This window comes from Aulonocara stuartgranti (assembly GCF_965226115.1).
Source record: "Aulonocara stuartgranti genome assembly, chromosome: 10".
NCBI classification, from domain to species: Eukaryota; Metazoa; Chordata; class Actinopteri; order Cichliformes; family Cichlidae; genus Aulonocara; species Aulonocara stuartgranti.
The window spans coordinates 34,881,012-34,898,339 of NC_138946.1; the positions used below are offsets into that span (position 1 = coordinate 34,881,012).

Genomic DNA, 17,328 nt, shown 5'->3' on the forward strand with positions numbered 1-17,328 from the left:
GAAGGGAAGCAAGGGAAATACCTGAAGTATGCCAAATTACACAAGCGATGGACTGAAAATCTGTGGCAACAAATCTTACAGAGTAATGAGTCTACATTTGAAATTTCTAGTTCAAATCATTGTCAGAATCTACAGAGGACAAAGGAAAATAAGTAAAACAGTGATTATCTGCAGCCATTTGTAAACACGGTGGGGACTCAGTCATGGTTTTGGGGGTACAGCCAGTGGTGTTAAGGATCTTGTTATAGTTAATGGTATTATGAACACAAAAGATACACCAAATGCTTGAATTTAGATCCACAATGCAATTCAATACCTTCTGGAAAGCACCTGATTGGCAAGAGGTTTATTTTTTAGCATGAAAATGATTCCAGAAATCTTGCCAATACAGTAAAAGCATACATGGAAAGAAAAAGACAACGAAAGACCACCAGCTATGGATTGGCCTCTCCAGATCCCGGACTTCAGTATTACTGAAGCAGTGTGATCGAGAATGGAACACAAAGTAGCCACCATCCACCAGCTTTGGATGTCTTTCCACAAACCTGCAAGCCTGGACACTATTCCTGTAAACTGCTTAAAGACAAAGAAAGCTTTCGTAAGAGCATTCCACCCCCACCCCAATTTTTTACTGTACTGTACTCCTAAGAAACTCTTGTCCCAGAGCTTTTGGACAGGATTATGGTAAGGTTGTGCAGTGGCAACCGGGTGAGAAATGGAAGTTGTTGAAGAAGTGTTAAAAATGGAACATAATATAAATAATATAACATGCGTAATGCCTCTGAACTATTTTTTGTCTGTTTCTTGACAGAGTATGAAATTGAGCGGTCCTTCTTCTTGAGGATGAAGTGTGTTCTTGCCAAACGAAATGCAGGGCTGACATGTGGAGGATATAAGGTATGTAAAGCCAGTGGATGACAAATCTGCCAACAAGGACACCAAAGTTCAGTGGGTGCGTTTGTTTCTAATTTCTTCCTATCTTGGTTCCTTTGTGACATGAAAATAATTTTCCCTTTTCCTATTGATGATTTTCCAGTCCTTTTTTTAGCATTTTTTTTTTTAACGAAAAACAAAGACCCCCGTCCTTTGTAATAGATTTACTGATTGACTAACTGACTTGGATGTTCATGGTGTTTTGAATACAGTTCAGTGTATAGATTGTTCACAGACACACCGCACACATTGTGTGTTTGTGTCTTTAATGCTTGGATGAAAACCCATGTCCGCATGTACATCAATAAATGCTCTGTCTAGTCCCTTGAGATACTCTGTCAGGTTTTTACTCCAGCTGCCTTCATTGGCTTTTTGTTTGTGGGTCTCTCTGCCTTCAGTTTCATTTGAACTTATTGAAAGCAATGCTCTTTTTGCTTGAAATCAGATGACTTACTTTCCATTAACATATATTCAATTTTCTTGCCTTGCAAAACTCTTGGATTGTTTTTGTAGTATGCTATAGCACACAAGCTCCAGGGAACTTTAAAGCACACTTTTTGTCCTATTTTGTCTCTATGAGCAAGCACCTGGTAACAGTAGGAATGAAAACCTCAATTTTAACAGGAAGAGGCCTCCAGTAGAACCAGGCTTAGGGAGGCAGCCATCTAACCAGTTGGAGGCGAGGGGAGGGAGACTGGACAAAAGACATGCTGCAGAAAAGAGCCAGATTAATGATACTGAATTATTAAATGCAGTGTGATGTATAAATACATAGTGAGTGAAAAAGGTGAGTGAATACGAAACATGCATAACTAAGGGAGGATTCAGGGTCACCTGGTCCAGCCCTAACTATATGCTTTAGCAAAGAGGAAAGTTTGAAGCCTGATCTTGAAAGTAGAGATAGTGTCTGTCTCCTGAATCCAAACTGGAAGCTGGTTCCACAGAAGAGGGGCCTGAAAACTGAAGGCTCTGCCTCCCCTTCTACTTTTAAATACTCTAGGAACAACAAGTAGGCCTGCAGAGCGAGAGCGAAGTGCTCCAATGTCCACATGCATGTAAATGCTAAACAAACAGTTAATTATAAGCTTACTCATTAATTCAAAAAGCTGCTGTTTTCTATGTAAGGAGTGCATGAATGTCAAACATTCTGACACTCATTTACACTGCAATGGATGCATCAAGGGCAACTCGGGTTCCAGTATAGTTCCCAAGGGTATGCAGCCGGGAGGAGTCGTGGAGGAGGCATGTGTTAGGTTAAAAGCACTTTCCTGTGTGTGTGTGTGTGTGTGTGTGTGTGTGTGTGTGTGTGTGTGTGTGTGTGTGTGAATAAGGCTTGTAGTAAGACAGCACTTTGTGTATTTAGATGAGGTGCTATATTAAAGTGCTATTTCAGTACCAGTGCATGTATCATTTTATTTAACCCCTTAAATTAAAGCTGTAATTCTATACTTCAATATTATTCTGATAATTTGAATAATTACATTTTGTAAAAATATTATAAAATTTATATTATAGTAATATAGAAGTAAAATTGAAATATTTACATATTAAAATATTGAAAATATTAAATATTTATTACCATTATTACTACTACTATTGGAGCGGCACAGGAGGGTTGTTTTTAAATTGTTAAATGAACACATTTCATTTTTGAGATACTGTATGTCTGAGAAGTTAACTTAAAAGGGGCACAATCAGTGCATCTGTGGCACACATATTTCTTGAGCATCCTCTCTAGAGCCCAGATCAGATCCGACAAAAAGGAGCATGTGATCCACATGAAATGCACGCAAATACGAAAGCTGCATTTCACAGTGGAATGTGACTGTGATTTGAACATTATGGTTTGTTAAATGATAGTTTAACTGTCAAAATTTAATCCTATAAAAGTTGTTTCATAAAGTGCTACTTGGTTAAACAATGAAGTTTGATTTGGAAAAGTCCCAGCTCCTTTTGAATGCATTGACGTTTGTTTCCTACCGTTGTTTCCCAGGTCATCCACTGCAGTGGCTACCTGAAAGTGCGTCAGTACATGGTGGACATGGTGCTCTATGAATCATGCTATCAGACTATGGGCCTGGTAGCAGTTGGACACTCCCTGCCTCCCAGTGGTATCACTGAGATCAAACTCCATAGTAACATGTTCATGTTCAGAGCCAGCCTGGACTTCAAGCTCATCTTTTTGGACATGAGGTAGGAGACATGTTGAGAAGGTGGGTAGATAAAGGAAAACCATGACATTATGATATTCTGTCACCTGTTAAAACTCATCGTCACAATAAATGAGCAACGTAAAGATAAATCTAGTAATAAGGATTAATGCAGGTATAATACATTAAGCAATTTAAACGATATTCACTTTAAAAAAATATTGGTATATAAGCTTAACAAAAAGCTATTTTAAAACATTTTAGGGCTGTTAAATGAACATTATGATTCACTTCCACATATGAATGTTCAAATCAGCCCTGACCTGTTATTCTTTTCTGGGGAGTCAGGGTGGCAGAGCTGACAGGCTACGAGCCTCAGGACCTGATAGACAAGACTCTTTACCACCACGTTCATGCCTGTGACATTTTCCATCTACGATACGCTCATCATTTATGTAAGTTTAAATATTTTCAGTGGTATTTATGGGGGAGGATGGAGTGACTTATGTGTGAACATTTGTGAGGAGTTTAAAACATTGTCTTTGATTTGTATTTTGCATTTATAGCTTGATTAATGTTGTATGTATTTGCCTTGAGGATGAAAAGTAGTTCAATCTGGTACAATGTTGTTGTGCATGGTTACTGACAAATAAATAATAATTTTAGATGCTAACTAAATTAAAAGAACTAACCTAAAGATAATTACATAGGGAGATTTGACCAGTTTATCTCTGTGTTTACTACAGTGCTGGTGAAGGGTCAGGTCACCACCAAGTATTACCGCTTGCTATCAAAGCATGGAGGTTGGGTATGGGTGCAGAGTTACGCTACCATTGTCCACAACAGCCGTTCATCCAGACCTCACTGTATTGTCAGTGTGAACTACGTCCTCACGTGAGTCAGCAGCCTCCTTCTAAAATGTAAAACCTGCATGAAACAATGCAGACTATATACCTGTTTTATTGTACACAGTGACATTGAAAGCAAGGAACTACAGTTATCTGAAGATCAGAGTCAAGTCACTAAGTGTGGTGTAAGTCTCACTTCCTCTCTGGACCACAGCAGACAATTCAGAACCAAAGCAGTCAAGATGAAGACCAAACTAAGAGAAGCTCCCTATCTTGAGGTAGGACTTCCACGTGACCTAGAAATTATTAAGATTCCAGAGAAATATAGAAATAAATGAAATATTTCCCACCTTTCTTATAGCAAAAAATAATATATCAGTTTCATTACAGAAATATTAATATTGCAAACTACAAAACTAGGGAAACTGTGTTTGTGTGAGCCACCATACCAACTTTACTTTTAAATCACTTTAAAACAACCAGAAAGGACCAAAGTGGTCTACAGCAGAATAAATATAAGACACAGTAAAAAACAAACAAACAATAACAACACATATCTGCTCATACAAGCGTAAAAATAGAACATCCATACATCTTCTTTCACTTATCGGGTGGCAGGGGCAGCAGCTTAAACAGAGAAGCTCAGACCTCCGTCTCCCCGACCACCTCCTGCAGCTTGCCCGGGATAAAACCAAGGTATTCCCAGGCCAGTCAAGAGATATAATCGCTCCAGCATGTCCTGGGACATGCTGCCCGGCCTCCTCCCAGTGGGACTCACCCAAGAGGGGGCCAGGAGATATCCTTGTCAGATGCCCGAACCACCTTAACTGGCTCCTTTCGATGTGGAGGAGCAGCAGCTCTATTCTGAGCCCCTGCCGGATGGCCGAACTCCTCAGGGCCACCCACCCATTGGAGAAGGCCTTTCCGCCGCTTCTATCCACGAACTCATTCTTTCGGTCACTTCCTACAGCTTGTGACCATAGGTGAGGGTAGAGACGTAAATCGACCGGTAAATTGAGAGCTTCGCTTTTACACTCAGCTCTCTCTTCACCACGATGGACCGATATAGCCACATCAGTGCAGTTGCAGCTCCAATCCATCTGTCAATCTCCTGCTCTTCTTCTCCCATCTATCCATCCATCCATCCATCCATCTTCTTCCACTTATCCAGGGCTGAAATGTGGGAGCAGCAGCCTAAGAAGAGAAGACCCTGACATACTTAAACTTCTCCAATTGGGGCAGGAACTCCTCCCTGACCCATCCTTTTCTGACTGAAGACGTTAGCCTCAGATTTGGAGGTGCTGATTCTCATTCCCACGGCTTCACAGTCAGCTTCCACCTGTTCCAGTGCGAGTTGGAGGCCATCACCTGATGAAGCAACAGAACCACATCATCTGCGAAAAGCAGAGATGAGATTCTGAGACCACCCAAATGAAAACCTTCCGCCACTTGGCTACGTCTAGAAATTCTGTCCATAAAAAGTGCGAACATAATCTGTGACAAAGGGCAGGCCTGGCTGAGTACATCGTCTAAGTTGGTCCGACTTAATGCCAGCTATGTGGACCAAGCTCTTGCAACAGTTGTTGGGCCAGACACCCCATACTCCCGCATTTCCCATAGGACACTCTGAGGGACATGGTCAAATGAGTTCTCCAAGTCCACAAAACACATGTATACTGTTTGGGCAAACTCCCATGCACCCTCAGATATCCTTGAGAGGGCAAAGAGCTGGTCCAGTGTTCCATGACCAGGACAAAAACCGCATTGTTCCTCCTGTGTCCGAGATTTGACTAAGAGATGGACTCTCTTTTCCAGCACCCTGGCAAAGACTTTTACAGGGAGGGTTAGGATTGTGATTCCCCTATAGTTGAAACACATCCTCGGGTCCCCCTTCTCAAAGATGGGAACCACCACCCCAGTCTGCCAATCTCCTCTGTGAATCGCTACCTTGATTTGGTGGAGGGGTTTGTGAGTACCAGGGATCCCGGCGGCTATGTTGTTGGGGGGCTTTTGCCCCCAGTACGGTCTCCCATGGCAAATTGGTCCTGGGTGAAGGACCAGATAAAGAACTATTCAAAACACTCTGAGTATAAGATCAAGGGAACAGTTCACCCTGCCAGCAATATGGTTACTGGTGCCCTGCCCTGGAGCCAGGCCTGTGGAGGGTGCCCGAGGTTGAGTGTCTAGTGGCTGGCCCTTAATCCATGAGGCTTGGCCGGGCACAGCCCGAAAAGGAACATGGGCCCATCCTCCTGTTGGCCCACCATGCACAGGAGATGCCGTAGCTACCAAGACTAGCAGTTCCAACATGGAATGTCCCCTCTTGCAGGGAGGGAGCCAGAGTCAGTGCGTGAAGTTGAGAGGTAGCAACTAGATATAGTCGGGCTCACCTCAAAGCATGGCTTGGGCTCTGGAACCAGTCTCTTTGAGAGGGGCTGGACTCTGTCTCAGTCTGGAGTTGCCCTGGGTGAAAGGCGGTGGGCTGGGGTGAGGGTGTTAAATCGGAGCCCTGTGGGACCCCACATGAAGGGGAGCAGAGGAGGATATCAACAGTGGACAGTCTCGGTCGTTGTGTCCTTGGGCAAGACACTTCACCCGTTGCCTACTGGTGGTGGTCAGAGGGCCCGGTGGCGCCAGTGTCCGGCAGCCTCGCCTCTGTCAGTGTGCCCCAGGGTGGCTGTGGCTACAATGTAGCTTACCATCACCAGTGTATGAATGGGTGGATGACAGGATGACGCTTTGGGGTCCTTAGGGCGCTATAAGGCGCTATACAAATACAGGCCATTTACCATCTGGAAAGCATTCTACTTCTTCCACATTTTGTCATGATACAGCCTTATTCTGCAATGGATTAAATTAGTTTTGACCTCAAAAAATACACACAATACCCCATTTTGACAAAGTCCAAAACATTTGCTTTGAATTTTTGCAGATTTCTTAAAAATAAAAAGAACAAAACCATAACATGTACAAGTATTCACAGCCTATGTACGGAAAATGTTTGGCATTGAGTCTTTGGTACTCTTGGGGGCCGTGGATGGCACAGTTGTCCTGGTTCCATCTCTTTCTCCTTCCAGGTTTTTGGGGGCATCACTACAGCTTCCCACCCTCATTATCAACTATATGTGTGATAAAGACACACACACACACACACACACACACACACACACACACACACACGCACGCACGCGCACACACGCACGCACACACGCACACACACGCACGCACGCACACGCGCACACACACACACTCTCTCTCTCTCTCTCTCTCTCACTATAGGTAGCCGAGTATTTTCTAATTTTTGTGTTCCAGGTGCTGTATGTTTGGAGGATTTTTTGTTATATTTTTATTGTATTTATTTATTTATTTTTAAATATAGCCTCTATATTATTTTTTGTCCTGCCTGTCTTGCCTTATACATCATCATACTATACTACATATAATGTAATAACTGAAATAACACAAATAGAAATTAATTAATAAACAAATAAAGATTCAGATGAACAAGAGTATTCATAGCTTTTGCTCAGTACTTTGTTGAAACACCTGTGGCAGCAATGACACACTCATATCTTTTTGAGATGTAACAAGTCTGGCAAACCTATTTTGGGGGAGTTTCTTCCATTCTTCTTTGCAGGACCTGTCAAGCTCCATTAGGTTGGATGCAGAGCATTGGTGCCATTTTCAGATCTCTCCAGAGATGTTCACTCAGGTTCAAGTCTGTGCAGTGGCAGGGCCACTTCAGGACATTCACATAGTTGTCCCAAAGACACTTCTTTGTTATCTTGGCTGTGTGCTTAAGGTTATTGCTGTGTTGGAAGCTCTGGGGCAGGTTATTAAATTCCCTTAAATCCATTTTTATGTATATAGAACCAAATCACAACAACAGTAACCTCAAGGCACTTTATACTGGAAGGTTAAGATTCTACAATAATACAGAGAAAACCACAACAATGAGATGACCTTTATGACCCAGGACCTGGCGACAGTGGGAAGGAAAAACTCTTAAAAGGAAGAAACCACAAGTAGAACAAGGTTTAAAGAGGGGTGGCTATCTGAAACGACCAGTTAGGGATGATGGGAGGAAAATGGGATAAAAGGCACAGTGTGGAAGCGAGCCAGAGATTAATAATAAATAATGATTAAATGCAGAGTGGTGTATAAATACATAGTCAGTACTTTACAATATAGAGCACCTTGAGGCGGCTGCTGTTGTGATTTGGGAATATATAAAAGAAACTGAACTGAACAGAATTGAATTGCTCTAATCTATGTAAAAAAAATATCGTGCTAAACTGAGGTCTAGCAACACAAGCACAGAGATGAGTCCACTGTCAGAGGCCATAAGAAGATCATTTGTAACCTTCACTAAAGCTGTTTCTGTGCTGTGATGGGCTCTGAAACCTGACTGAAACTCCTCAAATAAGCCATAATTTCTGCCACCTCAAAGGTCTGTTGTATGTAGCCCATTATTAGAGATGGATTGATCAAAAGTTTAAGACCACTTGAAAAATGGCAAAAACTCATATTTTGCAATGCTGGATCTTAACAACTTGCTAAGATCCATGTTAAAAATACGAGTTTTTGCCATTTATCAAGTGGTCCTAAACTTTTGATTGGGACTGTACTTGAAGCATCAAGGATGTTTGCAAATAACAATTGGACTGGTTCTTATATAGTACTTTTCCACTACGAGCACAACTTGCCTTAATCACCCATTTACCCAATTACTTTTTTCTGTGTCAGTACTCCTAACATTCACACACATTCAGACTCTAAATTGGGGTTAGTATTTTGCCCTAGTCTGGCATACAGACTGGAATTGAACCACCAACCCTCTGATTAGCAGGCGACCTGCTTTACCAGCTGTGCTACAGCAACTCTTCACTGCTGCACACTGCTGCATTCATCTTTCCCTCAACCTTGACTAATCTCAGTCTTGATCCTGGGACTGGGACCCAGCATTTGGAGTTTTAGGTATTATTTCTGCATTTCGTTTTCCTCATATTTAGAAACCCAGGTTTGTGCCTACCTCTAGTCCCAGTTTCTGATCATTTTGCTCCACTATTGTTTTTGTTGCTCTGTCAGTTGCCAGTTGTTATAAATTTAAGTCTTGTCTTATGACAAGTCCTGCTTTGGGGTCCACTTCCTGGCTGCATGCCACACAGTGGTTATATTACAGTCTTCCAGTTCCTGGTGATGAAAAGAATTCCCAGAACATGATGCTGTCACCAAGTTTCACTGTACGGATTTGTGATGAGCGGAGCCTGGTTTCTCCAGACATGACACTAGAAAGTTCAGTCTTTGTCGTGTCAGACCAGAGAATGTTTTTTCTTATGGTCTGACAATCTTCTAGTGCTGTTTAGCAAACTCCAAGTTAGCTGTCATGGGCCTTTTAATGAGGAATGGCCACCTTGACCACTCTACCATACAGGCCCTGATTGGTGGAGTGCCGCCGAAATGGTTGTCTGGAAGGTCTCCTCTTTCCACAGATCAAGCGGAGCTCTGTCAGACTGACCCTCTCATCGGTACAACCCTGTCTTGGAGTTCTACAGACAATTCCTTGGACTTCATGGCTTGGTTTGTGCTCTGACATGCACTGTCAACTGTGGGACCTTACATAGACAGGTGTGGGTGTAACCCTAGTTACTAAGGGTTTCAGTGCATTATCATTGAGGTTGACTTTTTTTTCATTATCAAGTTTAATTAAGTAAAATTATTTTTTAAATAACTGAAGAGCCGGTGTTTATGATGTCCCAATGGTCTGTAAAGTATACAGTTTGGGAGTACTGCCTCCTTGCATTTTACCTGAAGCAGCTACGGAGATCAAGAAGAGGGGGGAGAAAAAAAGTCAGGTCCTCTGAGTGAGAAACGTTGTTGCCTCTTTAGTCGGATTTTGCTGAGGAAACAAGCTGCCAGGCAACTGTTGTTTAGTTGGAGGAGAGTTTTATTATTGCTGGGATTCTTCTGGTTGTGCTATGACGCCGCACCCTCGCCTATTTGAGGGTTCAGGAGAACCCGTTTTGTTGTTTACTTTTCTCAGGTTTTTTGGGTGTACCAGTCCAAAGATGGCGAGCCACCCCTCCAGGATTTGTTGAGATGATTGATCTAAGAAGAAACTGAAATTCTTTGGACAAGCCATGAACTTTACAAATTCTACTTAAGTCCCAGGACAGAGTTGCACTTCACTGCTCCTTTGCACATTCTACAAGAAGAGATTTTATTGCTGGACTCACACAACTTAGAGATGTGGGCTGAGTCACATCCGCTGGGGGTGTATTCTGTTTATTTTTTTGTTGATGTAATTGGTTTTTTTTATTATATATGTAAGTGATTATTCATGTTGAGATTTTAAGGTTGTGAAGAAATGCAAGTTCAGTGGTCCAGTACACATGAAAATATTCAAATCTGTATCCCAACTATTAAAATGTGTTACATGTACTTTCCAATCCAATTACATGTAATGTCCAATCAACTGAATTTACCACAAGTAGACTCTGATCAAGTTGTAGAAACATTTGATAGATGAACAGTGGAAACAAGATGTACAACAGGTACATAATATACGTGTTATGTTTTTGTTCTTTAATTTTACTAAATTTGCAAGACTTTGAAGCAATTTCTTTAACGTTGTCATTATGGGGTATTGTGTGTAGAATCTTGAGATGAAAAATGAATTTTTAGAATAAGGATTCAGTTTTAGAATATGACAAACACTGAAGCACATGAAGTGCTGAATACTTTCTGAACTAACACAGAATGTTTTACCCGCCGACAGTGAATAAGTTGAGATGTCATTTAAGCTTCTGCTGAATTTTACTCAGAAGAGCTTTGACCCTGATGATTACAGCGAACAAAGACCAATTCAAACCATTTTTGGCTTACAAGGGATCTAGTAGGAAAAAGATAATCAAATATTTTATTGTCTTACAGAGCTACTTTGATAAATACTGAAATAAAGTGTTATCCTAAGATAGTAACCATCCCTGTATTTTTTATGAACATCAGAAGGCTCCTCGCCTCTTCCAGCCGGACCTCTCATACTGCTCGTCACAAAAGGGGATGTTGAAAGACAGATCCCTGTACCCAATGACCCCTTGCAAGGAGACGAGAACCAACCTGAGACCTGAAGGAGTTCAGGTGTCCTGCAGCCCCACTTACAATCTGACTCTCCATTACCCATCCCATCATCAGCATCTGAACGTTCAGAGCCAGCTGCCCAGCTCAGTTCCCTCCTCTCAGCTATCTCAACAAATCATCGGCTCCCTGCATAGTAAAGGGGCTGATGGATGGAACATCAGCAACTCCACAGCAGCCAACAAATACAAAGGTTACGTTTTTATTTAATTTGATTTATAGTCTAGGTTTCTATGATTAAATCTCATTCTGACATTCCATATTCTAGATTTTGTTTTACCATATTTTAACTACTCTCACCCAACCCCACTTCTGTTAAAACCACCTCAGTAGAATTGCCACTGTGGGGACCTAACACTAAACCATTTGTGGTGGAAGCAGCCTGGGCGTCAAGGATCACTGGGCAGGCAGGACTCACTTTTACAGCTCAGTGATTTTATTTACAGTGATAAAAAAAATTCAATTCCACAAAGATGTTTTCCCAAGAACACAATAGCTCATCGCTCTCTAGCAAGGGTCTCTCCAATACAATCTGTACACAGGGAACCGGGCAAGTTTCTCTCTCACAGGCAAGTGGCAAAAACAGTGGTAAAGGAGCCAGGCGTCACTAGCTGTTTGAAATATAATGGTCCAGCGAGGACTGATGCTACCTTAAATAGTGGCTATAAACGAGGACATCAGGAACAGGTGGACATAGCGAGCAGTTCAGGAGGTTGAAGAAGGATGAATTGATCGATCTGGCAGGAGAAGAGGAGGTTTCGCTGGAGGAAGGTCTGGCTAAACCTGCAATTGCGCTGCACCTAATGGAGGTTTTGCGGCCAGAAGTGCGGTTAGAGCAAAGGCAACGTAGAAAATTGGTGGAGGAGAAAAGTGACAGCAAATAATGGAGCAAAAGGAGGGAAAGAGTTAAAAGAGGGAAGGGACTTGCCTGGAGAGATTAGGTAAATGAGAGGTGAACAAAGCTAAGGAAGCCAAGGTGATGATAGATTCGATCTGAATAGAGCTCGTGTTTTTATGCCTTCATTTGATGAAGATGCTGTTGATGTGTTTTTTGAGATGTTTGAAAAAGTTGCTATAGATAGTGGGTGGCCTGAAGACAAGTGGGCTTTGATGGTTCAGAGCAGTAGCAGCGCTAGATGCCACTTTTGAAATATGACGCCTTCTTATGGTAGGTGTTCCGTAAACTTACCGCAGGCAGTGACGTGAGCTGGGGAGACAACCAAGTGAGTCTTATTTGGATATGTGGCATAGACAGGAAGTTGCTTTGCATTGTTGGATAAATTCATCTCAGGCTTTTGGTCATCATCATAAGTTGAAGGACCTAATGTTGTTGGAGCAATTTAAAGTGAGTGCTCCCAGGGAGGTTGACTTTTATCTCAATGAATGTGATGTTGTGAGCCCCCGGAGGCCACAGAGTTGGACGATTGTTATGAAGTTGCCCGTGGATTTAAGGTGGGAGTCAGTCTGGGGAGGAGGAGAGTTAATGAGGATAGGAGTGAGGATGGTCCATATGGTCAGGGTGGAAGCAGGACCTGGCACCCGTCAGGACAAGAAAAGAGTTTGATACAACAGCCCAGTGGATCAGCTCTATTCCAAAGTAGGAGCCAGAATTCTCCTGCAGAGCCTCGTTGTTATTGGCGCCATAAATTAGGTCACAAGAAAAATCAGTGCCCTGGTTACCAAGAAGGCAAAATAATACCAGGCCGGTAGGTCTGTAACAATAGCTCGGGAGTCTCTCAATGAACTACAGGGATATGATGGATTTATGTCTGAGGCCACTGTCTCCCACAGTTCACCACTGTGCGAGGTGTAGGAGGGGTCATGAGATCCTGCAGGTATACAAGCTTTACCTGAGATCTGAGCTGGTTACAGGCTTTGTAATGTAGCAGAGTCACAAATCTCTCCTTTAGATCTATCGATTTGATTATGGCCAATGATGTGGCCTGGGTTAAAGTTGCTCTGTCTGTCAGTGATTACGCAGTGGATTCCCCCAAGACAAGAGAGCTGGAGTTTCCTGAAGTTTTTCCTGCATGTGTGGCCCCCCTGTGAACCACCCTTTTACTAACCTCTCTGATTCCCTATTAAGCACTTGGAATGGCTGTGATGTGCAACCTGTTGATGGGAATAAAGCATGTGGTGGTATAGGTGATGACCCAGGAATGGGTGCTCTTCACAGCTGTCAGAAGAGATAAACAGGTCATGTGAGTAAAACATGAGGAGGACCCTCTGAATTGGGAGTCTCTGGTGCAGAAGCAGCAGAATAATCCTTCCCTGGAACATGCTATGAGGTCAGCAGTAAGTGCAGGAGGCTAAAGATGTGCCAAAGTGTTACTATTTTCACAATGACACATTGTTCAGGAAGTGGAGGCCTCCTTCTAGGCCAGCTGATGAGGACCGGGCCACAACAGAACAAGTCGTTTTGCCAAAGTGTTGTCGCCAGGAGGTTTTGCAGTTGGTGCATGCGTCATTGTTTGGACACATGGCTGCAAAGAAAACCTTGGAGAAACTTAGCCAACACCTATATTGGCCTAGTATGTGGAAGGATATGAAATTATTTTGGTGCCGCTGCCATGTTTGTCAGGTTGTCGAAGAGCCAAGTGTATCTAACCCAGTAACACCATTACAACTTTTTCCAGTTGAGGATGAGCCTTTTGCTCACATAATGGTTGACTTTGTTGGACCTTGTTGGAGCCAGGGATCGAACCAATAAGCTTCCAATCAGTAGGTGACCTGCTCTACCTCCTGAGCTACAGCCACTCACTGGCAAACATGAGTAAACCCTCACTAGGTTTTGGATAAAGTGTACACTCACAAACCTGTCAAATCTGCATTTGAAACGTTGGCTGCCATAACAGTATAGTATTGCAACATGGCATTTGGGTCTTCTAACTAAAATAGGAAAAAAGGAACATAAATAGCGCCATCATTGTCAGACATGGCGCACATCTGGTTGACATACACTCTGCCATGACACCAATCTGGGCCAGACCTGCTTGCTATGTGGGTCTGAGGTTGTTAATGCCAGACTATATAACACAGAGGCCAGAGCAGCTCCAGAGGCAGGAGGTAGTTGACTGCTATTCTGAGCTATTTCAGGATGTGCCTGGAATATCTGATAGGATTGTTGATGATGTGGATGTGGGAGAGGCAGTCCCAATCAAACAACACGCATCATCTGTCCCCTCACAAATGGAAGGTGGCGAAGGAGGAAGTGCTTTACATGCTCCAGATTGGTGTGATTGAGCCAGCAGATGGGGCGTGGAGCTCACCTGTACTGTTAGCTGCTAAGGAGGGATATTTACACAAATTCATCTGACCTCCCCTCTGTCACAGAACAGATGAACAAAAGACAGAGAGCATGCAAACATTTAACTGAACAAATAACATGAACTAAAATGCTCAGACACACACACACACACACACACACAGTGCTGGTGGTGACTAATTCACAGTGACTCATGCCATTTAACAAGATATTAATAACCAGCAGATGATCAGATCATTTTTGGAAGGTGAATTTTAGGAAGGTCAGTCATGTCACGAATTCAGATGCTTTCCCCATACTTCGGCTGGAAGACTGCATTGACCAAGTGGGTAGGGCTAAGTACGTAAGGTTGATCTTTTGAAAGGGTTAGGTACCACTGACAGAACGTGTTTGTGAGATGTCAGCATTTGTGGCTTATGATATCTTATACCAGTTTAAAGTGCTACCGTTTGGGATAAAGAATGCTCGTGCCACCTCCCAGTGGTTGATGAATTTTGTCATTCAGATCTTTTTTTTCCAAAAAGAAAAAGCCTGCGCTGTGAGGTCAGGAAGACGGGTGAGTGAGCCCAGCAGCTAGAAGTATGTATTTTTCCTTCATGTCCAGGCTTAGAAGAGGCAGCTTGATGGCAAAGGTGCCCACAAACAGGTCTCCCAAGAACACAAAATAGCTTGCTGGCTCTATGCAGAACAATCTGTACACAGGGAAACAGCAGTTAAGTTTCTCCTGAAGAGGCAACTGGTGAAAGCAGTGGTAAAGGAGTTGGGCTTCACAAGCTGTTTGAAATATAATGGTCCAGTGAGGACTGAGGGTCTGGAGTTCTGGTTCTGAACAAATGCCAGACTACACAAACACAAGTAGGAAGTCCATATTGAAGCCAACAGAATCATTTTTTGTAGTCTGGTGTTTAACTTGCAAGTCCATATTCATATCCACACAATTCATGTTGTTTTCAGAATGGAAGAATGTTAAACTAAAGCTTAGTCTGCAGTAGTGAATGCAAGCTCAGGAAAACATGCATTTGTCAATAACATCATAGGTGGATTCATTAAAACACTGACAGTCTGACATCTTATGAATAACACTGTAAACTCCTTAGGAGCCATTCAGCAGAGTGCTCATGTCATTTTAATTAAGGTGCAAGCCAACTTCTGAACATGTCTTCTCTTTAATAGGGCCTGTACTGGCAGCTGACCGTAGGTACCAGGATGATTGTCCCAGTGGAATGAACCCTCTTTCAAACAGCAGGCTAAAGGACGAATTCTGTGAACATTACACACTCGTCCATAGCAAAGTTTGTCCACATGCCCAGCCTCATGCCGCAAAGGGGAGTAAAGCTTTAAACCAGGACATGCAACATTATGCAAAAGGTGACAGGGCCCTGGCTTGCCCTGTGCTCAGCAGCCTGGTACTTGGTAAAGGTGAGCATGGTGGCTTGTTGCATGGCATAGGCCAGTCGCTCCCTGTGCAGATAGTGCTTGAGCAGAAGAAGATGCTCTGTATGATGGAGACCCCTTACAGTCACATTGCTGCAGAATATCATCAACCTGCTGACGACCAGCAGCAGTTTGGAGCTGCCACGGAGCCACAGTCCAGATCTGCAGACGACACAAGAATGCTGACAGGTATAGGAGCTCCATATATGTCTTTAAACTTTCATCAAGTCTTGGGCAAACCTGGTCCTATTAAGGCCTCCCCTTTTGCCTCACTGAGCAATATAACAGATGGCCATTGTTACCAAGGTAAAGAGATGGTGTCTTACAACTGTACTAGCCAGAGTCCCAGCTCCAGCTCATCTCCTGAGAGCCACAGAGAGACCCCACACCGCACTGGCACATCTGTCATCATCACGAATGAGAGGTGACCCAGAAAGAGAAGCAGGCTTTATCCGTGTCTGCACACATAGCTCTGACACTGCAGCTGATTACATCATGTTAAAACAGGTTTAGAACTTTTCTGTAAAGCATATGTAGTAATGCAGCGTTTGAAAGTATTTTATTTACTTTCTACTGAATAAATGAATGAATGATTTGATCGTAACCTAAACTTAGGACTTAAAGATGGAATAATGTCTGAATCATGTGATCAGAATATTTGAAATGCAAATATTACTACTGTTACTTCAGTCATTTCATAGCAGGTGTGTTTGTCCATGTGTCACTTCCATGGGAACATGTCTGTGAAGCCTCAGTCATCCAGGTCATCGTAGTCTACGGAGCTCGGAAAGAAAAGCCTCTGGACTTCTTTAAGTTGCTTGAAGACGTTTCACCTCTCATCCGAGAAGCTTCTTCAGTTCTAGGGTCAAATTGTGGAGAGTCACAGATTTAAGCCCTGTGGGAGTGTCCCCCCCAAGAGGGGCAATGGACCCCCTACCTAATCACACGAGCCAAGGTGTGGAAACGGGTGTAGGTCACAGTCAGCCATGGTTCCATGGGAACAGTTTAGTCTTCAGCTCATTTCATTGTTCACCTTCATTTTCTGTAACTCTTGAACTTGTTGTCAAACTGGTAAAGTTTGATGTTTTTAGTCTGCCTGTGTTTTAGCTGTGCTGTGTTTGCTTGTGCTGCCATGAATACTGCATAGCAGACGTGTTGTGAATTTTCATATATTTATTGCATAGCTGAAATTATTCGTTAAAACTCAAAATATGATAAGTTAACGACCAACACAGGATGAAACACTATCAAAACTCAAATCTGTGACAGATCAGAAGACTTGATATTTGATTTCACTGTTAACAGCTGTCTTCTAACAGGGGCTTGTTTCAGGGTTAGGGTTAGGTTTACTCATATAAATCGAATCACGTTGGTTTGTTTATGATAACACTCATTCTAAGGCTGAATAATGACGACCAAAAACCTAAAAACATTTGCCAAAAATTATTATTATAAGTATTCTGGTGTTCAGCATTTTAACCCTAAATATTAATGTTTGTCTGCTTGTGTTTTTTCATCCTTTGCACTTTTTTTTTTTATAAACAATAATTTTCTGTGAAAG

At 42.6% G+C, this 17,328-nt stretch overlaps 1 protein-coding gene across 1 annotated transcript in view; it reads left to right on the top strand.

Moving 5' to 3' along the window:
- Nucleotides 1-16,244, top strand: part of sim2 (SIM bHLH transcription factor 2) — a gene marked incomplete at its 5' end in the record, with an annotated part of 58,027 nt that extends 41,783 nt beyond the window's left edge. The window contains 7 exons of the mRNA XM_082548813.1: nucleotides 812-897; nucleotides 2,927-3,126; nucleotides 3,432-3,538; nucleotides 3,830-3,977; nucleotides 4,056-4,209; nucleotides 10,940-11,261; nucleotides 15,507-16,244. Of these exons, the coding sequence (XP_082404939.1) occupies nucleotides 812-897; nucleotides 2,927-3,126; nucleotides 3,432-3,538; nucleotides 3,830-3,977; nucleotides 4,056-4,209; nucleotides 10,940-11,261; nucleotides 15,507-16,195 (1,706 nt within the window). The 3' untranslated portion in view covers nucleotides 16,196-16,244. The remainder of the gene's footprint in view (nucleotides 1-811; nucleotides 898-2,926; nucleotides 3,127-3,431; nucleotides 3,539-3,829; nucleotides 3,978-4,055; nucleotides 4,210-10,939; nucleotides 11,262-15,506) is intronic.
- Between the last annotated feature and the right edge of the window lie 1,084 nt (nucleotides 16,245-17,328).